Below are 25513 nucleotides of genomic sequence, written 5' to 3'. Positions count from 1 at the left end.
GTTTGTACCTTTTGCATATCGTTAACATGTACTAACACACACTTGCACACCAATCTTGAATCTGATAATTGGTAATATTATGATGTATTTATAATATAAATTACGATTCTGATCGAAATTGAGGTTAATTATCTAAGCCCTTATCTAGTGATTTCAGTGCTCTATATAGTCATTGAACATCTAAAATGATATTTATTTGTACGTTTTCTAAAAGATGCACCATCCTAAATTCTTAATCTAATACAAAGATGTGTCCATCATCCACATGCATGTGACATTTTGGTTTTGCATGTTTTAAAACATGCAGGAATTAGAAAACAGAGGACTTGCTTGATGTGAAAATATCTATTGAGAGAGATAAAGTCCGGGACCTGATTGATGTTAAAAGAGTTATTAAGCACGATAAGAGATGAAAACAATCTTCCTCGCGCTGACTGCCAGATCCGAAGCATTCACGGACGCGCCGATATATCTACAAAGAATTACAGTTTTAAAAATATTTGTTTTGACAAGAATTCATGCAGATATAATCTGTTATGTATTAAGTGAATGTTTGGTTAACAGCTGGGAAAAACATATCTGATGTGTAACATTATCCTTGCATTACAGTAGATCTTAAAGCTGTCTGTCTCAATGTCAATCAAACGGTAAAGAAAGAAAAAAGTGGTTAAAAACATTTTCAGATTGTGGAAAAATAAGAAAGAAATAGTTTGAGTAAATGGTTCTTTGAGGAACCGAAAGTTGTTCTTTTATATCATCTCTGTGAAGAACCTTTTAAAGGGCATCTATTTCATTGCTAAAAAACATTATTTTGTGTATTTGATATAATACAATGTGTTTGTGTGGTTTATGGTTCAAAAAACACATTACTTTCCACATACCATAGATTTTTCTAGCTGCAGATTTCCCTCTTTTCCTAAAACGCACTGATTTTGTACAAAACTCATTGATTTGAAAAGCGCAGTGTCCCTGATTGGCCAGCTAATCTGTACATTGTGATTGGCCTGAATACCTCTGATGTCAGTAAATCTATTAGTTTTATCCATGATTTTAAGGTATGGATGCTGTATTTTGCTTTTGAACCCTCAAAAGTCTGTAACTTGATTTTTCTCAAAACTGACTTTGCTGACTCTGTCAACTTCGAATAGGTGTAGCTTAGTGATGTAGTACTTGAGCGGTCTCGAGACCGATTTCTGCTTTCTCGGACTCGTCTTGACTCAGTCTCGGACCACAGTGAGAGGAGAAGGACTCGTAATTTCAGACCCATTCCTTGAGACCAGCGCATTTTTTATGTTCATATAAAAAATTTATGAGCGGAGCTTTTCACTCGAAGTTGAATCTCTTTCAACTCTCGACGCTCATCGCCGAGCGCGGAAAAAGCCAAGCTCCGGTTTTCAGCGCAGAAGACAACCACTAGCTGCTGTCTTATTTGAAAAACACAGAGCTTCCATTGGAAACAATTGTAACCATGCGTCTGCCGCGGGCGTAAAAGCTTTGGTGTGTACGCCCCCTTACTGTTGATTATTAACTAGGGTGATATTAAATCACGAATATGAAAACTGATATGTTTTTATGGTCTTGGTCTCGACTCGGTCTCAACTCCTAAAGGACTCGGTCTCGACTCGGACTTGCTTCCTCATAGACTCGGACTCGACTCTATTTGAAAACCAACGGACTCAGTCTCGACTTGGTCTCGACCCTTCAAAGACTCGGTCTTGACTCGGACTCGACTCTACATTAGTTATTCATCTATAACTAATGGCGCTTTTCCATTACATAGTACCCCACAGTTTAGTTTAGTTTGGGTCGGGTCAGCTCACCTCAGTTTGGCTTGGTTAGCTTTTCCATCGAGTTTAGTATCACTTCGCAGTAGGAGGGATTATAGGCGTGTCGTTATATTTGCGCTGCCTGCTGCTGTATCATACAAGTGAGAGCATTGTCGGAATGCTAAACATCCCCATACATTCATTTATTTCTCAATCAAAATTGACCACCACAAATATGTTTGCACATAGTGTTTATCACTACCTCTGTATCACATGACAATTTCTGTAGAAACACCGGTGGCGTTGTCAGTCGACGCGCTCCGCTGAGCCTAATTTAAGTTGAATATACACATATTATGTGCACGTGCGTTGCGAATGTGCCGCTACAAACTGTAAGTCTGGAAAAAACACTGGTATGGTGTTCCGGGTTCTCAACATGTGGATATTTTTCATCGCTTTTGGGAACTTATAGCAGAGCACAGATGACAACATGTTTGCTCGAAACAGCGCAAGCTAGCACTAAAGGTAAAGCTAATCTTTACATTATACCGATGACGCAGGTAGTGACATTTCTCTCAGACCAATCAGTGATCTACAGTGTTTTCACGTCACGTTTGGTATCAGCTCGGATCGCTTGGAACCCCAACCGAGGTGGTATGAAAAAAAGTATTGGGTACCACGTACTGCACTTAATGGAAAAGCTCCCAAAAGTAAGCTGACCCGACTCAAACCAAACCGTGGGGTACTATGCAATGGAAAAGCGCCATAAGAATCCATCAACAAACAGACTCTGTCTCGACCCTTCAAAGACTTCGTCTTGACTCGGACTCGGCATAGTCGGTCTCGTCCCCATAGCTCCAACAAATCATACATCATTTTAAAGTTTTGTAATAGAGAATGTCAAAATATGAATGAAAATTAGCTAATTCCGACTTATTTTGCCAGTACACATCACATTTGTCTGAAAGGTTCTTCTATTGTATCACTGCAAGGAAACTTAATTTTTTAAAAGTGTTGTGCAAGCATTTACAACCTTGTGATTTTTGACGGTATCGGAAGGTTACAAGCCTTTCGTATGTTTGTATGTGCCTGCACTTACTGTGTGATGGGTTCTTGCGCTGGCGTGTGGGCCACTACGTAACCCTCCTGGCGCAGAATGTCGAGCACACTGTGGTTCCCCAGGAAATGCCCTGCACAAACAGGAAACAGAGCAGCCGTTAACAAGTCGAAATTCAATGATGTATGTCAGATGGATATGTACAGACATGAAGCGCAGACAGACAAGGGTGTCGAGGGGTGTGTGTGTGCACTCTCAATAACCCTCTCACTCTCCTATCCTTGTTTTGTTCTCGATCTTAAGGTGCACTTGTTCCTCGAAGAATGAGGCCATATCGTACGCCCCCATGTTCCTGCCTCTCCGCCTCAGCTCTCACGTATAATGCGCTCATAATTCCTTCACTCTTGAGACATCAAACGCACGCGCTCCAGCGCCACGCTGATGAAAGCTGTTTCACTTCTCCGCGCGGCCGATAATCCCGCGTGTCACTCAACTCAGCAATAAGCGCTAATACAGGCCTGACCTCATCGGCTCAGCATGCTCGGCGAGCTTATTAACAGCACGCTGAAAATCTTCAAGGCTGTCTCTTTTCATGCTTCTTTATCATCGTTATTTCGCTGATCACTGGGGGGGGGGTCTGCGGCTCTTTCTTGGCCTCGAAGTTCAAAGGCTTCTAGGGGCGACTGGCACGGAGCGCGAAGAGGCTACTGCTGAGCGCCGGTCAGATCAGACGGCCAGATTATGCCGCTCAGCGAGGCACCGTGGTGGGAAAACAGGCGGCCCATTGAGGCTGGGAGTGCAGATTCAGACAGGTTCAGTGATACGGTCAGCACACTTGCACGGACGCATTTATGTCTAATAAATGTTCATACTAATCTCAGAAGCTGTTTTTAAAGATATTAAAACAAGCATCTTCCCATGCCGTTTTATTGCATATGTTTGCAAACACTCAAATGCATAAATAACCGTGTCGGACAGATGCTCTCACAGAAATTCGTTTACTAGATGATGGAACATTCGGTTACTGGAAGTAGTCAGTTTAGGTTTCAGACTGCGGTAAAGTATGGGTGGTCACCTGGCTGAATGCTAAACATGCTTTCATGGCTATCGTTTCTTTTTCCATAGAACACCTGGAGAGTTTTTCTTGGTCCTGACTCGCTTCGCCCGCATGTCGTGTAGATGCTAAAATGATATTTCTTTTGAAAGGCCGTGTTTTAATTGTCTGCATGGAGGCAGAAGCATGCCACTGAGATTAAATCAGCGTAGAGGATCTCTCGCTTGCTTTCTCTGCAGGCACCCACACCCAGAAACTGGCATGCAAAAATAAATAGACACACCCAGACATAAATAAACAAACAAACAAACAAACCCATGCTCTATAAAAATACTCACTGAGCTTTAGCTCTCTCAAAGCTGATACACTTCAGTATTTGTGGTGTTGATTTTGTAACCACAGTTGATATATTTTGCTTAAATGGTTCCACTGCATGAAAGACTTCTTAGTAGGTACTCGCTTAGTGCTTAATTAAAAACCCACTACATCACTTTGATATATGTTGTCTTGGCTATGTAAATACAACCAGTAAAGGGACACAACTTTTTTTGAAAATATGCTCATTTTCCAGCTCCCTTTGAGTTAAACATTTGATTTTTACTGTTTTGGAATCTATGCAGCTGATCTCCGGGTCTGGCGTTACCACTTTTAGCATAGCTAAGCATAATCTATTGAATCTGATTAGACCATTAGCATCGCGCTAAAAAATAACAAAAGAGTTTCGATATTTTTCCTTGTAAAACTTCCTTTTTAAGACTCTTCTGTAGTTACATCGTGTACGAAGACAGACGGAAAATTAAAAGTTGCGATTTTTTTAGGCTGTATGGCTAGTAACTATACTCATTCCGGTGTAATAATAAAGGACTTTCCTGCCGTGCCATGGCTGCCGGAGGTGCAATGGTGTTGCACAGTGCACGAAAATAGTCCCCAGCTATTGAAAGTTACCAAGTGGACTATTTTCGGGCGCTGCGTAATTTCATTGTGCCTCTTGCAGCCATGTTACAGCAGCAAAGTCCTTGATTGTTACGCCAGAATGCGAGTATAGTCCTAGCCATATCTGCCTAGAAAATCGCAACTTTTAATGTTCCGACGGTCTTCGTACACGATGTAACTACAGAAGAGTCTTAAAAAGGAAAGTTTTAAAAGGAAGTTTTATGAAAATATCGAAACTTATTAGCGCGATGCTAATGGTCTAATCAAATTCAAAGAATTATGCTAAGGTATGCTAAAAGTGGTAGCGCCAGACCCGGAGATCAGCTGAATGGATTCCAAAACGGTAAAACTCAAATGTTTAACTCTAGGGGAGCTGGAAAATTAGCTTATTTTAAAAAAAAGTGGAGTGTCCCTTTAAGGGCTATTTAGGTGCTATATAGGTGCTATTTAGCGCAAATATGATTTCGAGCTTTAATTACTATTTAGGACAATTTTTTTCAGAGTAACGACAATGACTACAAAATATTACCACAAAAGACGATCACCTCCATCCAGACATCACATTTGGCAACTATTGTATACAGTATAACCATCTCTAGATTGTGTAACTATAAGACTCTGTTTCCTTTCTCTGCATAATTAGAGGTTCTTTATAACATTTTGCAGGACTTCAACATCTATACATTTTTCAAAACCATCTTTTCCAGTTGGTGTGAATATTTTGGTTTGCGTCCAGGTATGTCAGCACTTTCATGCACATTGATGCCTGACACATGAGACCATACACAAACACCCAATGATTATTGGTAGATAGGGAAAAGAAACATAATGTGATATATATGTACGCTTGCAATTATAGTGAAAGGCGATGTGGGCCACCAATTTTTTATTTTATTATAGCGGTTGTCTTAATTGTCCTCTGCTTGCTGTCTGTTTTTATGAGCTTGTGTGTGTATTCGTGGCTGTGTGTCAGATGTGTAAGGGAAACCTCCACCACAGACTCATTTTGACTCATTCATTACGTTTCCATCCAACTCTTAATCCCCTGCGATTACACCACAAACTCCTAACCTGTAATGCAGTACGGCTCTATCTAATCCACACACACATACTGCCTTCTGCGAGTTTTACAGCAGCAGGAAATCTATAAATCTCAACATGGTCTCTGAGTCAACAAACCTCCTGTACTGCCCCGGGTGTATGTGCGAGTATATGACCCACAAATCACTTTGGCGAGCAGGTCTCGCACCTTCTGTAAATCTCACTGTGAGATCAGGAAATTCCAGCCCTCGGGCCATCTCTGGGATCTGAGCTGAGCCGAGAGATTAGTGAGAATTAAGGGGGTTCTTCTGTCTTTTACCTGTCCGAAGGGACTCCTCTGGTGGTAGAAGCGGACTCTTTAACGAGGGTTAGGTATTGGGTGTGGTACGAGTCCGGGGAACTGGGCTGAACTGTTTAAAGGTCTGTTTGGGGTTCGAGGGTTTGATGCAGAAAAAGAGAGACTTTTTTCTTTATGGCTTTAAATATTTACATTTCTCTTACAGTAACTTGTAGGGTGGTGGGCAAGCAAATTTACTACGCTTAGGTAAATTTGAATGAAGGGACGGGAAAAAACGTGTGAGCAGGAGAACATTAACAGTCTAAACTCACAGGGGTTAAAGCATTTAGGTGAAATTGCCCACACAGTTTGTTTTAGCTTCTGAGAGTAGGGGTCTCTACTTCTTTTAGGAATGCTGACTTTGTGAAGAAGCAGACACGATTCAAGAGAAAGAACCTAATCTAAATATAATCTATACATTTATAATCTAAAGAACCTTTTATTACCACAAAAATCCTTTTGTGAAACAGATGTGAAACGTTCTTTATGGAACCATTCAGCCAGAAATGGATCATCAATGGCATTGTGAAGCACCTTTTTTATTAAGGGTATATATTTTGTCATCCAAAATGTTGATGTCTTTCTTTGTTCAATCGAGAAGAAATTATATTTTTTGAGGAAAACATTCCAAGATTTTTCTCAATTTAACTCTCTTTATTAAAAAAAGTTGCCAGCCAGCGCCAGCATTTTTTATAATTTTCACAAAAGTTTAAAGGAATAGTCTACTCATTTTCAATATTAAAATATGTTATTACCTTAACTAAGAATTGTTGATACATCCCTCTATCATCTGTGTGTGTGCACGTAAGCGCTGGAGCGCGCTGCGACGCTTCAATAGCATTTAGCTTAGCCCCATTCATTCAATGCTACCATTTAGAGATAAAGTTAGAAGTGACCAAACACATCAACGTTTTTCGTATTTAAGACGAGTAGTTATACGAGCAAGTTTGATGGTACAAAATAAAACGTAGCACTTCTCTAAGCGGATTTAAAAGAGGAGCTACATTTTATGGCGTAATAGCACTTTTTGGAGTACTTCGACTCGGCGCAGTAACACCCTCCCTCTCCCATTATGAGAGGGAGAAGGGGAGCGGACTTTTCAGGCGAGTCGAAGTACTCCCAAAAGTGCTATTACGCCATAAAATATAGTTCCTCTTTTAAATCTGCTTCATTGGCAGGGAAGCGTTTTCTCTTAATTGACAAGTTAACTCGTCAATGGCGGGGAAAAGTTAATAGACCTTATTGGACCTCAACACTTTACAGTTTCAATGCAGCTTCAAAAGGCTCTAAACGATCCCAAACGAGGCGTAAGGGTCTTATCTAGCAAAACGATTTGTCATTTTTGGCAAGAAAAATAAAAAATATGCACTTTTAAACCACAACTTCTCGTCTTGCACCAGCCATGTAACCTTACGAAAGGGGTAAGCACGTCGAAAGGCCATGCATCACAAATGTGAAACGCACATTTGTGGACCATTTTAAACAATAAACTGACACAAAGATATTAATTAGTATCATTCCACATAAAACAACACTGGGGCGGTAGTTTCGCATACGTCATGCTCGACCTTTCGACGTGCTTACGCATTACATCACACGGCTGGTGCAAGACAAGAAGTTTAAAAGTGTGTTTTTTTCTTGCTGAAAATGATAATGGTTTTGCTACACTGTTAAAAATGATGTGTTAATTTTTTACACATTGTGTGTGTCATGCCATTTAACGTGTTATTTCATGTTAAAATAAATGAAAGGCACCACACAAGTTGTGTTAAAAACAGTGATGGGAGTAACACGTTACAAAGTAATTCTGGTACTGTAATTCCACTACTTTTAGCGGTAATGAGCATGTAACGAAGTATTAAATGTTTTGTCCCTAAACTAACACACCTTCTATGTTATTCATTGTGCAGCCCACCACGGTCCTGCAACATTAGATCAGAAATGGCTTGTCTGCAAGTGTTCATTTATCACAAAATAGAGTAACGCGAGTAACAAACTCATTTAAATTTCAGTAATTGTAACTGCGTTACTTGATTTAAAAAAAATACTTAGATGCTCATTACCGCTAAAAGTAGTGGAATTACAGTAACGGAATTACTTTGTAATGCGTTACTCCCATCACTGTTTTTAACACAACTTGTTTTGGCCCTTTCATTTATTTTAACATTAAAATTAAAACGTTAGTTTAGGGACAACACATTTAATACTTCGTTACATGCTCATTACCGCTAAAAGTAGTGGAATTACAGTAACGGAAGTACTTGTAACGCATTACTCCCATCACTGTTTTTAACAAAACTTGTGTTGTCCCTTTCATTTATTTTAACATAAAATAACACGTTAGTTTAGGGACAACACATTTAATACTTCGTTACATGCTCATTACCGCTAAAAGTAGTGGAATTACAGTAACGGAAGTACTTTGTAACGCGTTACTCCCATCACTGTTTTTAACACAACTTGTGTTGTCCCTTTTATTTATTTTAACATGAAATAACACGTTAAATGGCATGACATATACAATGTCTAAAAAATTAACACATAATTTTTTACAGTAAGATAAGACCCTTATAAAGTCTATTAAATTAAGAAAAATCCTGGAATGTTTTCCTCAAAACTCGACTGAACAAAGAAAGACATTAACATTTTGAATGACATGGGGGGTAAATTATACTGATTTTTTTTTTAAGTGGAATATTCCTTTAAGACAAAATGTTCAATGCTCCCTCATTCAAGAATAAGGGTGCTTTGGATAAAACCAAAATGGAAATGATCAAATGTACTAAACTAAACTAAATTGGTAAAATACAGTTTTAAGCGCCGAGTAAAATTACCAATTAACAAACAGCAGTAGAGATGAGAAACAGATCCTATGGTGGTTTTGTTTCTGTCTGTCCCGGATGAGTAATGATTATCTGCAACCATGCATAAAGTCCTTGAGCTTGAGGATAAAGATCACTCACTTTCCCTTAAACTGTGACTTTTCTAGTCCTTCTCTTTTCCTCTCTGACTTTTTTGTCTCCAATAACTCCCATAATGCTGTTCTCTGTACACTTTCAGAGAAAAGGTACAAAAGTTGTCACAGGGACGGTACCTTTTAAATAGGTCCTATACCACCTTTGAAGTACTAATATACACCTTTTAGGTACAAAAGTGTACTTTTTAAAAATGTACTGCCCCAGTGAAAACTTTTGTACCTTTAATGTAATTTTTTCTGAGAGTGTGATAATATTCTCTTAAATTTACATTCACACTGTTGTTGGCAGAGGTTTATCCAAAAAAAGGGACACTCCACTTTTTTCAGCAATGATATTATGCAGTGCCCGAAAATCCCCTGCTATTGAAAGTTACCAAAGGTACTATTTTCGGGCAGTGCGTAATATCACTGCGCCTCCTGCAGTCATGTTACTTGATTATTACACCAGAATGAGAGCACAGCTCCTAGCCATATCTGCCCAGAAAATCGCAAATTCCAACCCTCCGTCAGTTCCAGCACACGATGTAACCACAGAAGAGTCAATTCTCAAATAGGAAAAATATCAAAAATATTTGGTTATTTTTGAGCGCGATGCTAATGGCCTAATCAGATTCAATGGATTATGCTAAGCTATGCTAAAAGTGGTACCGCCAGACCTGGAGATCGGGTAAAAGGTAAAAATCAAATGTTTAACTCTAGGGGAGCTGGAAAATAAGCCTGTTTTCAAAAAAAGTGGAGTGTCCCTTTAAGGTGCATTATGAGATATATATATATATTAAATCCGTATGTATCCTTTTTTCACCCTTTTCACCTAAATCACAGGCTAACAGTACATTTAACAAACTCTTTGAATATAAGCATGTGCTGGCTGAAATCACGTGTGTAAAATGTATTATGAGAATCTGTGTGTGGGAGAGCTCATGTAATGTAATCATAAACTCTATTAGCACTCAGATCAGTTGTTTTAGTAACTAATGTGGCGTGTAATAGCAGAGTCAGATAATGAGCTCTGCTGATCTAATTAACACTTAGGGTCTCTTTAGCATCTGCACAAATGTCCTACGAGATGCAGACCAACACTGCGCCGTGGCTCAAGACTAACCCGCTGCTTCCTCCTGGGTCCTGAAAGCCATTATAATTAATGGGCTTTTAATAGTTGGGCTTTATATTTCGCAACCATTTGAAGTAATAATTTAATGACTTCGCTGTTCAAATTGTGTAATGACTGTTTAAAAGAAAACATCCTTACCTTTCAACCCTTACATTTTCTATAGGGGGTTACAGGGGTATAGCTTTCTGGAATGAAATTCACATAAATACACTGTATCATGTTTCTTTCCAATTTAAGGGTAAGTCGCAGGGCTATTGTGGTGCTAACTGAGCAAAAGCATTGACAGTGGAGGAAACAAGGGTTTTTTATGGTTTTATCAGACATGCATGCGTTGTCGCGGTTACACACCTGGCCCAAAGTTAACATCTAGTCTGTGCTTGTTTATGTCTGGCTTGCGACTAAACTGACCTCTGGAACTCACCTTACTTATGGAAAATAAAAATGTTTTGGTTTCCGAAAGATGAGGGGAGACAGTGAGCATGGATCACCGCTGTGTGGGTTTGGCAGTCAGGAAATAATTTAAAGATCTGTAGTTAACATTGTATACATTATTTTTACATAGTAACGTTAGTTCAGTCTAATGGTTGATACGCTTTAGTTATGATCTGAACTAAGGTAATTTACTGGTTATTTATTTTGCTTGTATTAAAAATAATCTACTCTAGAAGGACTGTTGTTATTGGCCACAAAAGAGGTTTTTATGTTGTTTCTTCTGAAATTGTGTATATGCAACCAATAGTAGAGAGTTGCATGTAGCTCAGCAGTCCAAAGGTCATGAGTTCAATCCTAGAGTTCACACATACTGATAAAATGTATAGCATAAAAGCACAAAAAGTTGCTTTGGATACAGGCATCTGCTTAATCCGTAAATGTAAATGTCTAAGGCGGCCCAGATGTGCCGGGATGGTGTCAATAAGATGGTCTATAGTACTGTACTTTCCGGACTATAAGCCGCACCGGAGTATAAGCCACATCATCCAAAAATGCGCCATTAAGACGAAATAATATATATAAGTCACAGTGGACTATACGTCGCGTTTATTTAGAAAAATATTTCACAAATCCAAGCCAAAGAACAGACATTTAATATGGAAAGGCAAGTTATTCAACTAAACAATAGCAGACAGAACAGCAGGCTGAATAGATGTCTGTACGTTACAGTAATATTATAATTTATTTAAACGATAAACCATAGCATACAGAACTTACCTGGAAGGTTGAATAGGCTAAATTAAAGCAACACTAAAGAGTTTTTGCTCTTTGCTCCCCCTACAGGTTGGAATGGGAATTGTCCATTACCACTGTTGTGAATAATTTAGCCTAATGCAGCAAAGCTGGCTCCGATTGGATTGTAGGTCTGCCGTTAAGCAAGTTTTTGTAGTTTTCACTCGAACTACAGGACCACGACCCGACGGTTGGAAACTTCTTTAGTGCGGTTTTGGCCGATAGAGGGCTGCAAACCGAATGTGAAAGTGCTGTTCACCCTGTTTCGAGTGGATGAATGAGGTGGATATTTTAAGGTAAAAAAACTCTTTAGTGTTGCTTTAACCGAACAAGCCAACTAGCATGAAGTTTGCATACTCGTCAATCCACATTACTGAATCCATTGAATTACATAAATACAGAAGCAGCATATGGCGGACTCTCGCGGCTGTAGACGGTTATGTTGTCTCTTGCCTCATAAATGTCAAAATTAATAAGACGCAGCACCAGCCAAGTTAAGAAAAAAAATACGGCTTATAGACCGAAAAATACGGTAAACATGACTTTGATCTATTTCATGCCAATATCCACATCCCAGAGTTTCAAAGGTTTATTTGTGTAATGGATGATTGTTCATTCGTGATTGTTCGTTTATTATTATTCTGTGCAAACAGCGTTGTTGCCTTTTTGAAGAGTCAATTGAATCAATTATTGTCGAGCACTTCTGTAAGGAACCACTACAACAGCCATCACAAACAACTGCAGAACACATGTGCTGAATACTGTACCTCCTTAACACAAACTTATGAAATAACACATTCATACAAACATAGTAAGAAATCGAAAGGGATCCATGCACTCACTGAAACAGACTGCATTGGCACCTGTGTTATTGCAGTAGTCTTATCTCTCAATCACACACACACACACAGACATCTTTAGTGTGTATTAAAGAATAGAGCAGTGCCTGGGCCGTGGCCATCGCAGGAAATTCCTGGGGATGTTTTCAATAAGACTACGAAACTCCAAGGAACCAAGCAAATGAGAACCTGCTGAAACAGCACACATGCTCTCTCCACGCTCAGCTTACTGATAATTACAATATGATAAATATGTTTGTAAAAGAAATTTCATAGTAAATAGCGTACTAAGCCATTATTTTGTTAGGATTTTTGTGTGTCTATGTGTGTGAACGGTACACTAAACAGATGTGCCATCCTGGTGTGTTACTGCTTATCAGTTGACCTGTTATGACGGTTATGCAACTGTGCAGTCTCATAAGGTCACATTCACAAAAGAACAAAGCCAAAGAGATGAAAGACTTGAAGAAGAATGAGAATCACCACTCTGATGACAAACAGAAACTATCTATTAAAACTGCCTAAATGAAGCCAGGGTTTTAATATTAGTTTTAATAAGTTTTTAAAAAGCGAGATTAAAAACAGACAATAAGATAAATTGACAAATAATATGATTTGTCATTTTGAGATGAAATAATATACATAATATAGAACATTGTAAAGTTAGTTAAAATTATTTTTATTAAATAAGATTATAAAGATAATAATAAGATTATCTTTTGCGCCTTAAAATAAAAATAAATGCTTTTAAAGTATAATGTGTCGTTCCAAACCTTAAAAGGATAGTTCATCCAATAATGTCATTAATGACTCACCCTCATGTGGTTCCAATATCGTAAGACCTCCGTTCATCTTCAGAACACAGTTTAAGATGTTTTAGATTTAGTCCGAGGGCTTGTTTGACCCTTCATTGAAAATCTATGTACGGTATACTGTCCATGTCCAGAAAGGTAATAAAAACATCATAAAGTAGTCCATGTGACATCAGTGGGTCAGTTAGAATGTGTTGAAGCATCGATAATACATTTTGGTCCAAAAATAACAAAAATTACGACTTTATTCAGCATTGTCTTCTCTTCTGCGTCTGTTATGAAGCGCATGTGCGAGACTAAAGTCACGTGACGCGGATGACGTGTTATCCTCAGACATGTTTGCAAAGTTGTTTTTTAAACTTACAGCGTGTGTCTCCCTCAGACTGTAAACGAAGCCCGGGTGCACAAAAAACAACAAAAAAAAACAGCTGGGGCGCACCAGATAACACGTCATCCACGTCACTGCAGTCAGGTGACTTTAGTCTCCCATGGGCTTCACAACAGACGTGGAAGAAAAGACAATGCTGAATAAAGTCGTAATTTTTGTTATTTTTGGACCAAAATGTGTTTTTGATACTTTAATACATTCTAACTGACCCACTGATGTCACATGAACTACTTTGATGATGTTTTCATTACCTTTCTGGAAATGGGCAGTATACCGTACGTAGATCTTCAATGAAGGGTCAGCAAGCTCTCGGACTACATATAAAACATCTTAAACTGTGTTCTGAAGATGAACGGAGGTCTTACGAGTTTGGAACGACATGAGGGTGAGTCATTAATGACATCGCACTTGCAAGTGACACAAATCACGTCACACTCCAGCAAGAAGGACATGGCTAGTTTTGGGGTCGTTACTCAAAAAATACATTTTATTTATTTATAAAGTTATTTTAGAACCACTGGCCTAGTGCATCCCAATTGATAGTTAATACTTCAACTTCTACAGAAGTCTTTTTTGAATCCTGGTATCTATACTTCTACCTGAGTAATGAATGTAAATACTTTTGACACCAGTGCGTAGAAGTATGGTAAACGTTTTAATTTCCGACCACAAGCTAGTGGTTTTACCACTCCAAAACAGAAGGGGGCAGTAATTCCATCACATAACACTGAGAATTCTACTATAGCACTTTATTATCTAACCAATTTTTACAACAGATTTTCCTGCTATATACTAAGGTGAACTTAACCCAAGGTCAGGGCATTGGGTATGTGCGAGTACATATGCGTATGATTTCCCAAGAGAGCTTCATAGCCGGTGCCATTAGACTTCCTGTAGAAAAACATGCTTTGGATTATCAAAAAAGGAAGGTGACGGCCATAGAACAAAGATGGATGGTCTGTTCAAACCACTTTACCAGCACAGCATGTACTATATTGTAATCACCCCCAGAAAGCCTCAAGGAACATTATGGTAACTGTAGAACCCTCCGAGTCCTGGTTTTTAGCTCCTAATGTCAGTAGCTCTGACCCGTTTCCTTGTGAAATGGTCCAAGGCAAACGCAGCGTAACTGTGAGTAACTCAAACAAGAGCTTTAAACAAACACATTTTGATGGACCTTAACACCAAAGAAGCTTCAGTCTCCCTGCTATGGTTGTATCGGCACATAAAGTGCGTAGCTGTGACATATTTACACTATTTTTATTTGCGCAGTCATTACTGTTAACTGTGCTCCCCGTAGTCATCCCTGTAGTCGTAACAGACAGAAAACATTAGAATTAAACTATTAGTGCACACAAATATAAACACACACACCACAGCTATCCCCAAGGACCTGATGCAGAGCTCAGTAAACATTAGTGGTATTTACCTGGAATGGCAATGGAAACAAACAGCTCACTTTAATGTGCATGTAAACTACCAGTGACTGTGCCACAACACAACCTTAGTTTTTTGGCCATCTGTTATTTTTAAACTACAATTATGCTTACAGAGACTTAATTTCAGTATTGTGTAAATATATTCATCGTTGAGGTGTTGTATCGACATGACAGTGGGTTTGAACCAAGGTAATACACATACAAAAAATAAAATAAAATGTGTACACTGTAATGGTGCATTCACACCAGCTGTGGTAGAGGCGGCAAAAACGCTCTATTCGTGTGTAGTTGGACGCTTGAACATTTGAGTTTACTCGCTTCATTCACTCTTGAAATTGTAGTCATTCATGACATTCACGCGGCAATTTGCGTAATGGGAGGGGCTTCTGCGACTCCGCTTCCTGTAATTACGTCACTACTACAGCAAGGTCCTGATTAGTTAACGCGACACGGAAATCTGCCGAAGTTCAGATTTTTCAACTCGCGTATTTCCCAGGGCAAAGTTCAATTCGCGCGTACTGCGCCGCAGGATGCCTGATGCGGCTTTCGCATAGGACGTGGTGTGCGCTTCCCTCGCCGCTGGGTTCAGCGCTGCCAAGCGATTAGCGCTCTGCTGGCCAGACCAAAGTAGGCGGGGTTTTCAATAAATTACTACATTGTTTATATTTGGGTTAAATAGTGAATGAGGAATACAGAGACTGATGTTGCCCATCTCTATTTCACGTAACTTTAAAGTTGCAGTGTGTAAATTTAGCAGCATCTAGTGGTGATGTTGCGAATTGCAACCAACGGCTTAGTCCACTGCTCACCCCTCGCTTTTGAAACACATAGAGAAGCTAAGGTATCCGCCACCGGAAAAAAACATGTAATCGTCGGAGACAACTTAGTGAAAAAAGTTTGTCTGTTAAGGGCATCTGTAGAAACATGGCGGCACAAAATGGCGAATTTCACGTAAGGGGACCCTCAGTATGTAGATAAAAACGTCTCATTCTAAGGCAATAAACACACATTGGTTCATTATAAAAAGGTCTTTATACACTCCTGATAATATAGTTTTGTATATTATTTTGCATTTCTGTCAAGAGATCCTTCCAAAAATTACACACTGCACCTTTAAGCTGCCTACCTACAACAAGCTTCTTGACTTAAAACACAGCTGACATGCCAACTTGAATTGCTAGGTGTTTCCATGACACAGCTTTCCTTCCGATGTCTCTGTAGGAGCGTAAACTTGTATTATAAAGCTCCGGGTATAAGCTTTTCGTCCATTTTGATTTTTGCTCTTGTTTGGACGCCCAGTTTCTATTGGCCGCGTGGGTAATCTTCACAGAGCGCAGCGCAAAAGTTAAACTATTTTGAACTTTGACCGCGGCATGAGCTGCGCTCGCGCTTTGCATGACACAACAAAAAAACGCACTCGTGCAGCACAAGCCATTGAAGTGAATGGGTTTTATAGCGCAGCGCACACCGCGTCCTATGTGAAAGCCACTTAAATGCTTCTTTGCATTGACTTAACAAGTAAATCACTCGCGCTTGCGCGTCTACCACGTCTGGTGTGAACCCTGCATAAGTCTCTTTGGATAAAAGCATCTGCCAAATGTATGAATGTAAATGTAATTAAATGCAAATCTGTGTAGAGTATAGAGGGACTGCAGATTTAAGTTTCAAACAGAGATGGCGATAGAGAGGCAAACGTTATGGATTGCAGCTTTAAATAGTGAAATTAAATGAATTGGAAAAAGATGTCTCGGCCATACTGTGTAAGCATTCAAACACACACACAGGTGCACATAGAGCAGCAATGAAAGGGATGTGTGTTTCTCAGCAGCAAAAACTTTTGAGGGCCATTTGGTTTAACCACCATCTGGAGGAATGTGTGTGTAGCTGGACTAATCCCTTGTCAATGTCACCTGACCTCCTCTTCGTGTTGTCAACCAGCATGTTTTCTCAGATGATGGTGTGTACACGTGTCTGTGATGGTTGTGAGGTCATGTGACTCACCAGCTCCGAAAGCAAAGAAGAAGCTCTGTGTGGGGCTTCTCTGCAGTAGGGCGGAGACGCGTCGTGCCATTCGCTCATTGCGTTTGTAAATGAGCTCCTGACGCAGGTAACTGTCAATCTGCTGTGCCGTCAAGCGCTCGTGAGCTGGCAGGGAACTGTTGATGAAATGTGGAAGCTGTGAGAGAGAGAGAGAGAGAGAGAGAGAGAGAGAGAGAGAGAGAGAGAGAGAGGTTACTAAAGGCCTGGCATGCACCTGTATGTGTGTGAGAAACTGGGTGGCAAGACTTTTAAATAAAGACATTTATACATTCAAACAAGTGCTGTTTAATAAGCTACAGCTACAACTGGCTGGGTCTGTCAATGCATTTAGATTTACAGATGGACGAACAAAAGAGATATGGAGAAACAGACATAAAGTAAAAAATGGAAGATAACAGAAAACTGACTGTATAAAATATGCATAGATACCAAATGCATGGATGTAAATGAGAGAAAATGAGATAAATTATTCAATTTGGTCTTAGGGGCTATTACAAGAATAAAACATTACATTGTGATTGTGTGATGTTGATCAGTACTCAATGTGGTCCATGGAGATCTGTTTTCAGACCTTTTGGCAACGCTACATATACATTTTGGATCATAACAGCGCATTAGGGTAATATATATAGTTATGGGGTGCAATTATGGTCCTATAGCTCTAACTGATGAAAACGACACTTCCCATGTCCTGTCCAGCTATACAAAGTCCAGAGATCATTATACTGGATAATAGTACAGGGACAGAGGAAGAGAAAGAGACTTAAAAGGGAAACAACCAAGGTGGCCTCTTGTTAGAATCCAGAGCTCAGAAACATCTAAATTGTGTGTGTGCGTGTGCGCGTGTGTGTGTGTTTATCTGAGAGATTCCTAAAGTGCAAACTAAAGTACAGCAGAGCTGAAAGTCAAACCTTTGGCTCCATTGTGTTTGTGTGTTCTGACAGATTAACTGTTTTAACTTATGGGAGCATCCAAACTGCTTTTACAGTTTTTTACCGCATTACAGTTTCAAAAACACGCTCACTGCACAAACTCTAGGTGTTTGTGAGCTATTGGACAGGTTAGGATCCTCTAACATTGTTAGCAGTAAGGCTTAAAATAAATATGTACAAAAGTTCAAGATTCCAAACGTATCAGGCAAAATGTGCATTTATGGTTGGAGGTCTGCATCACGGCATACAAATCAAGAGTCGGAAAGCAGTGAAAATAAGAGCTTACTGATAACTTATCATACAGTAGAGCCATTAGCTGCCCTGTGTCTGACCTTTGCAGGAAATATGGAAGAACAGAGAGAAGTGTGTGTGTGTGTGTGTGTGTGTGTGTGTGTGTGTGTGTGTGTGTGTGTGTGTGTGTGTGTGGTTTAAGTGAAGTGGAGAATTGTGGGCCATCGATCACAAGGAAGCTGCTGGTGCTCAAATTTTAAGCTCATAATGACTTCAATACATCACATGCACACACACAAATTCTCGCATATTAAGTAATTTGATGCATAAGAATGGGACCAGATGCAAAGCTTCATTAATGCATTTGTAATCGTCTGTGGGTTTTTATGAGAGGTTGGAAAGTATAAAATAGTAAATCCTACACTAGTTATTAAAGTTATTTTCAACTCAACATAGGTTCAAAAAGGGACAAACCCAACCTATTGGGTTGTAATTTAACTTTGTTTTAACCTATTGTTAGGTCACATCTAAATATTTTCCTAGTTGATTCGTCCTTTTTTGACCCAATGCCGTGTTGAAAGTTGTTTTAACCCATTGTTAGTTCACATGTAAAAATGTTCTGAGTTAATTCGTCCTTTTTATGACCCAATACTGAGTTGAAAGTTGTTTTAATCCATGATTGAATAAAATATGGACAAATCCAGACGTTGGTTTAAATGAAACTATGATGAATTGTTTTAACCCATGATTGGGTCAGTTATGGGCATTTTCTAGGTTAATTTAATCCAACGGTTGGGTTTATCTAGTATACCCGACCATGGGTTGAAACAACACAGCATTTACATTGTGGGGACCAGCAACGGACCCCATGAAAGAAAGCTTAAAGGGACCCTCCACTTTTTTTGAAAATATTCTCATTTCCAGCTCCCCTAGAGTTAAACGTTTGATTTTTAACATTTTGGAATCCATTCAGCCGATCTCTGGGTCTGGCGGTACCACTTTTAGCATAGCTTAGCATAATCCAGTGAATCACATTAGACCACTAGCATCGCGCTCAAAAACAACCAAAGAGTTTTGATATTTTTTCCTATTTAAACTTGACTCTTCTGTAGTTACATTGTGTACTAAGACCGACGGAAAATTAAAAGTTGCAATTTTCTGGCCGATATGGCTAGGAACTGTACTCTCAAACTGGCAAAATAATCAAGGACTTTGCTGCCGTAATATGGTATTATGCAGCGCCCAAAAATAGTACTCTTGGTAACTTTCAATAGCTGGGGACTATTTTTGGGCAGTGCATAATATCATTGGGCCCTCTGCAGCCATATTACGGCAGAAAAGTCCTTGATTATTACACCAGAATGAGAGTCCTAGCCATGTCTGCCTAGAAAATTGCAACTTTTAATTTTCCATCAGTCTTAATACACGATGTAACTACAGAAGAATCAAGTTTTAAATAAGGAAAAAAATATCAAAACTCTTTGGTTATTTTTAAGTGCGATGCTAATGGTCTAATCAGATTCAATGGATTATGCTAAGCTATGCTAAAAGTGGTACCGCCAGACCTGGAGATCAGCTGAATGGGTTCCAAAATGGTAAGAATGAAACATTTACCTCTAGGAGAGATGGAAAATGAGCCTTTTTTTTTTAAAGTGGAATGTCCCTTTAAGAAACATTTATATTTAGGTATTTAGCAGCTGCTTTTATTACAAAAGTAAGGAAACATACTAAATTTCCTAATAAAAATGCAAAAGTGTTTCTGTTAGGGTTAGGTTCAGGAGATTGGACATAATGATTAGCTTAATATTAAAACAACGGTGTTAGAGTACAGGCACTTGGACAAATGTTTAAAAAAAAGTCCACAAAAGTGAAGGGAAACATAATAAAATATTCTCGTGAGGACACCTTGAAGTGATCCTCAATTTTTAAAATGCTAAATCATGTTTTGCTTTAAATGTAATTGATGCACAGTTAGGGTATAGACGTTTAATTACCATTTATGAAAATGATCCTTTTATAAATGTATGCTGTATACTGATGAGGATAAAAATACTCACTAGTATACAGTCTAAGGTGTGTCTGTACCTGTGATGTATCATGGTTTAAAATGATAGAGTTGAGGTCTCCACAGTTGTAGTGTGTGATGAGGTCCTCAGTGGTAAAGGAGTCCTGCAGAATGCCTGCACGCAAACTCTCATGCTGCAGTAGAGTCTGGTTTAGAGCAAACAGCACCTGCAGAAAGAGAGCGAAAGCGAGAGAGTAAAAAAAGAGTCAGTTTTTCATAAAATGCACAAACTTACTCATTTTCTCTTCTACACACACTATGATGATGTCACATCGAACACAAATATGTAACATGTTCACATACACACACTTTATTTATTCACACCCTATAAACATAGTCCATGGAATGGGAATTTTTTCCTTCAGGACTGGCCAAATATTACACCAACATAAGGGCAGACATACCGTAAATATGCTGCATAAAATGTCCAGTTTCCAGAGCAACCGGTATAAGGGAGAGTGATTGTGCGAGAAGACAGGGAGTGCGCCTTTAAAACAAGACTATCTTAAGAGTCCAAAGGTCGTAAATTTACAGCCCCATTAAAATAGAAAATAAACCCACTTTAGAGAGGATTTATGGTGTGCAACAGCCACAGACCACAGCGACACTGCAGCTGCAGTCCCCAAACTCTTAGACTTCAAAGTCCCGCCCACTCCACTTTCACGCCACTCCTGACTGGCTGAATAGCCCGGCTCTGGTTGTCAATCACAGTTAAGCATTTTGACAGAAGAGGCCTTTGGAAATGGGAGGAGGGTACATTTTTCTGTTATTTTGTGATGGAAAGGCAGATTAAATTTCACGCCATCATGCATTCGCTGGTTGACACATTGGTACCCGATCATGTGTGGTCAGTTGATTTGTGTACTCAATTACACCCCTCTATTCTGGTTGGGACCTGTCATGCTAATTGCCTCTGAGATTTACAGAGAGAGTGTGTTTGTGAGTGCATGTGACAGAAATACAGTAATGAAAATGGCGTATGAGAGCAGTGATGCTGACTGATTTATATACTAGCTTAAAGTCTACAGAAGATTTAGTCCTTGCATCACAAAGAATGGCTCAAATGAAAGTTTGTCCTTTTCACTTTAGTGCTGGGAGAGCTGAGCACAGGTCACAATGTACTGTGTACTTGGTCTGTACTGCATAATAACTGTACTACACTTTAAAGGTGCATTGTGTACTTTTAAGAACACTTGACAGAATTCTAATATAATATACATAATTATATTATTAGTGGTTTATAAAGACCTTGCATGAACTGAATTATTTTTCTTACTTTAAAAACGAGCTGTTTTTATCTCCATACACTGCGTGTCCCGTACGTATTTTGTGCTGCCATGTTTCTATAGTAGCCCTAAATGGACAAACTATTCTACAGAGCGCATTTTATTACTAGTATGTTGTCTTAGATGATGATATGTTTGTCCTGTGGCGGCTACCATACTAGATTCACATTTCGAAAGTGAGGGGTGAGCTGTGAACCTCACAGTGGACCTTTAAAGTTAACCATTTTAGGGCAAGTACTCAATTAAATTTGAATTACTTGAATTTAACTCTATCCCCGCCATTGATAAGTTATCTTGTCAATTAAGAGAAAATGCTTCTCTACCGTAAACCTGACAAGTTTTTACAGGAATCTATAATTCTGCCAGTATCCAATAGGTAGCGCTCTTACCCAACTTATAAACACTGAAGCATCAACTCATTAAAAAACATAGAAAACTCTGTGTATGTTTTAATAATCGTTCTGAATCTGATATCTAACAAAAGTCCTTTAAAAATGCAATTGTATCAGCTTTTTACTCAAAATTTTGTATTTTTGAAGAAACCTAACAATATTTGAGAGGTGATAAAAAGAACAAATGAATATAGGATGAAATGTTTTTTGTTTGTTTGTTTAAAAGCAGAAGGTCTGTTCTTTCATTTGATATATTGCATGTTTATATGTTTACAGAAGAAAATTTTCTGGATGGCATTTTGTAAACCTTTTCTAAAATTCACATGTGATCATGTAAATCAATTACATTTATAACCTATTCACTCTTTCCCCGCCAGCGGTTTTAAAAAGGTCGGCGGGCAACTAGGGCTGTCACAATGTTTAAATAATCGTCTCATTGCAATTGTTTGACCTCATCGCGATGATTTCAGATCACTGCAATGATTGCACATTTCTTTAAAAACACAAGGGGGAGCTGCAGAGCCTGAATAAACGATACTGTATCAGATGGCGCCCCTTAACTGACAGTGTGATGCGATACATTGCAAAGCCATTCAGTACAGTGGAAAAAACAGCAATTAAACAAGTGCTGCAAAACTTTGATAAGCAGTACAAACTGCCAGGTAAAACATACATTTCCAAAACGGCATTTTCAAATTTAGGGAAGTGAAGGATGCTATTCTTAGTATCTGTAAGGAATTGATTTTTTGCAGCCACTACAAACATAAGACAAATGATTTAATTTAAATAACCACAACAAACAACACATTGTACTTTCTGCATCTATCATCACAGTATTTATTAGTAATACAGTGGAATTAAGTAGAAATGTGATGAATTGGTTAGCATGTTGTGCCCATAAATTTTCTGGTTGCGCCCCTAAAATTTTGTACGTTGGGGGCCACTTTGCTCCTAGTGAAAAAGTTAGTCTGGAGCCCTGTTTCATGAACAAACAAAAAATGTATAAGAATTAAATGTCAAAGCATTAAAATCGTCATAATTCATTAGACAATTACCCATCAGCCAAACTCAATAATCGTGACAAAAAAACTGGCAGGGAAAGAGTTAATAAGCTATAAATATAATTTATTCACATAATCACATGACATTGTGATGTAAAACAACTGCGGATCATTAAGTATACTGTTGTCTTAAATGGCTTGTTAATTTCTGACATTGGATAACTGATTTGAAACAACATGTTTACTACACAAATACAATGAAATGAAGTAGCTCCTTCTTAAAACACAGAGATTGGCCTTGGACACATTGTTTAAAATATGCGGCATAGTAATATTTTCATTTGTTGGGCATTGCAAGTAAAAATGTAAACCACTGGCCTTATCCTTAGACCTGTGTTCACTTAAGTCAACTAAAAATGATTACTCAAATGTAAAAAAAAACATTGTTACTCCACTACCAAAATAAACGATTGCAACCCTAAAATGTAAACGCTTACATGTTGTGGCATATTGTGTTTGGCACACATATTTAGCCTTTGTGCTAATGCAGGAGTTTAAGTCTGTATCCCTTTGCTCAGTTCCCTTTTTTATTTGTGCGTCCTGTCAATGAAACAAGAAAAAGTAAAGCATGAAATGAAATAAAGAAAAGCCTATTAAGTCTTTTCCAATTGCATGTGTAATGTCAGTGTGTGTTTGTATGGAGGATCATATTTAATCTATTAAACATTTTCAAACGATCTATTTTCAGCCCAATGCTCTGCAGACCTCTGTCCCCCTGCCAGTGCGATAATCCCAAAATGGGCTGTGATCAATCCAGCACCAGAACAGCACAAATGCTCTCCATCTATCTCACTTCAAATCCAGCCAGCACTCCGCATGTGCTCTGAGCCGACCTCCTGTTGGCCTTGTAATCGCTGGCCGTTTATTTCGATATTGCGTGTGTTGTTTTATTGTCTCCGTTTTTACGTTGCCACGTCATGTCGGGGTGTTGCCCTCTCGAGCAGATGTGCCCTGGCTCTGTGTACCGTGGTATGTGCTCACCCTTGGGAGCTTTTTAGTGATGCCAGCTGCGACGGGGGCACAATAAAATTAGCGGAAGGTGCTGGTGTCCAAAAACAAGGGGTTCCCTTAACCTTAAACGCATTCCACACGAGAAACGGAGATAAAAGGATGGCTGGGATATGATGGATAGAGGGATTAAAGTGTGGGATGGAGAGGATGAGATGAGAGTGAGCCAGGAAAGAGAATTAGATCATTCTGCTCTCCATTTCTTTTCATTTGATGGACGAAGTGCGAGAGTGCACGGATAATATGGCCCGATGTTTCATGTGTATGTATGTGTGTGTGTGTGTTTTTATTTGGAATGAAAAATGGCAAAAGTGTGTAGGAACAAATCATGTGCTGAAGTGTGAACAGCCTTTAGCATTCATTGTGCTAAACAAAAGCATATTTCTTCAGCTCTCTCTCTCTCTCTTTTCATTTTCGGTAACAGTGATTTCACAGGATGTAAGGTGTGCGATCTACCCAGATGGACTCTATGTGTCTCCCAATTAAACACAGAAACCCCTCGGCACACAACAAAGCTTGGAGAAGCCGTCCGCTTCTGGAATGTCTAACCATCTTCCAAGCATTGCATTCCAAAATTTCATTAGCGGTTGGAGAGAATAAACAGAAAAAGACCAAGCTAGGAAAGGAAACCAAAAAACAAGAGTACGTTAACTCTCAAGTAATGTTCCCAAGTGAGGAGGGAAAAAAATACTCGATTTTATTAACACATGTGAGCATGGAAGCAATTGAACTTTTGTTTGTTTACGTAATGTTACTGTTCCAGATTTGCTGGTTCGACGCGATCAACGTGCAGCATGTGGCATCATTTCTCTCACACCTTTATTTGAACTTTCCCATTTCGGTTTGACTCTCCAGCGTTAAAACTCAATGGTCATCTTTGTTTATGGAAAGTAAGGAAGTGTAAATGAGGCAGATGACAGGAAAGCAGAAAACAGAGAGCGAGGTAAAAACGAGGTGAAGAACAGAGGGATAGAAGGAGAGGAGATGGCAAAATAAATAATACACATGTGCTCCACATCTGGTTGTGATTTAGTCGCTTTTAGAATGGTCAGAGGCATTATGGGAAAAGTGCAGATGGGCACAGGTGCAGTCGGTGGGCAGCGTGAGCCAAAATCAGCCTCGGAGTATCCAGTAAGAGAAGAAAACTATACTTGACAGCAGCTGAGCACTTTCTAAGGATGACACTTGATCGTTAATAGACTATTATTAGAGTTTGCCGTTGCTTTTTTGTTACTTTGGACTGCACCCTACCTGCGATAGAGCACATTTTGTTCATTTGCTTTACTCTATTTTGCAATAATCATAGTTATTTTGATGTTTTTTAGTAATCCTTCAGTACAGAACATGCTGTACACAGGGAGAAAGATATTTGAAATCCTGAGGTTTTAATGGTTGTTTGACTTTCATCTGCACTATTTATTATTTTCATACGCTATTTCTCTTATTTCCTGTATTCTTTATTTTGGACACCACCTGATGCAAGAACACTAGCATCTAAAAGATTCTTAAAAAAGTCTTAT

At 39.0% G+C, this 25513-nt stretch overlaps 1 protein-coding gene and 1 long non-coding RNA gene across 3 annotated transcripts in view; one reads left to right on the top strand and one right to left on the bottom strand.

Moving 5' to 3' along the window:
* The window catches only part of trabd2b (TraB domain containing 2B), a 77990-nt gene that overhangs the window by 5401 nt on the left and 47076 nt on the right, over positions 1-25513 (bottom strand). Inside the window, exons 3-5 of the mRNA XM_055168812.2 lie at positions 20267-20413; positions 16980-17154; positions 2866-2956 (exon numbers count right to left, since the gene is read on the bottom strand). Of these exons, the coding sequence (XP_055024787.2) occupies positions 2866-2956; positions 16980-17154; positions 20267-20413 (413 nt within the window). The remainder of the gene's footprint in view (positions 1-2865; positions 2957-16979; positions 17155-20266; positions 20414-25513) is intronic.
* The window catches only part of LOC129414716 (uncharacterized), a 53636-nt gene that overhangs the window by 2522 nt on the left and 25601 nt on the right, over positions 1-25513 (top strand). The gene's annotated exons all lie outside the window — the stretch shown is intronic.

This window comes from Misgurnus anguillicaudatus, chromosome 5 (genome assembly GCF_027580225.2).
Source record: "Misgurnus anguillicaudatus chromosome 5, ASM2758022v2, whole genome shotgun sequence".
NCBI classification, from domain to species: Eukaryota; Metazoa; Chordata; class Actinopteri; order Cypriniformes; family Cobitidae; genus Misgurnus; species Misgurnus anguillicaudatus.
The sequence above is the reverse complement of the archived record's forward strand: the minus strand, read 5'-3'. Positions and strand labels throughout refer to the sequence as shown.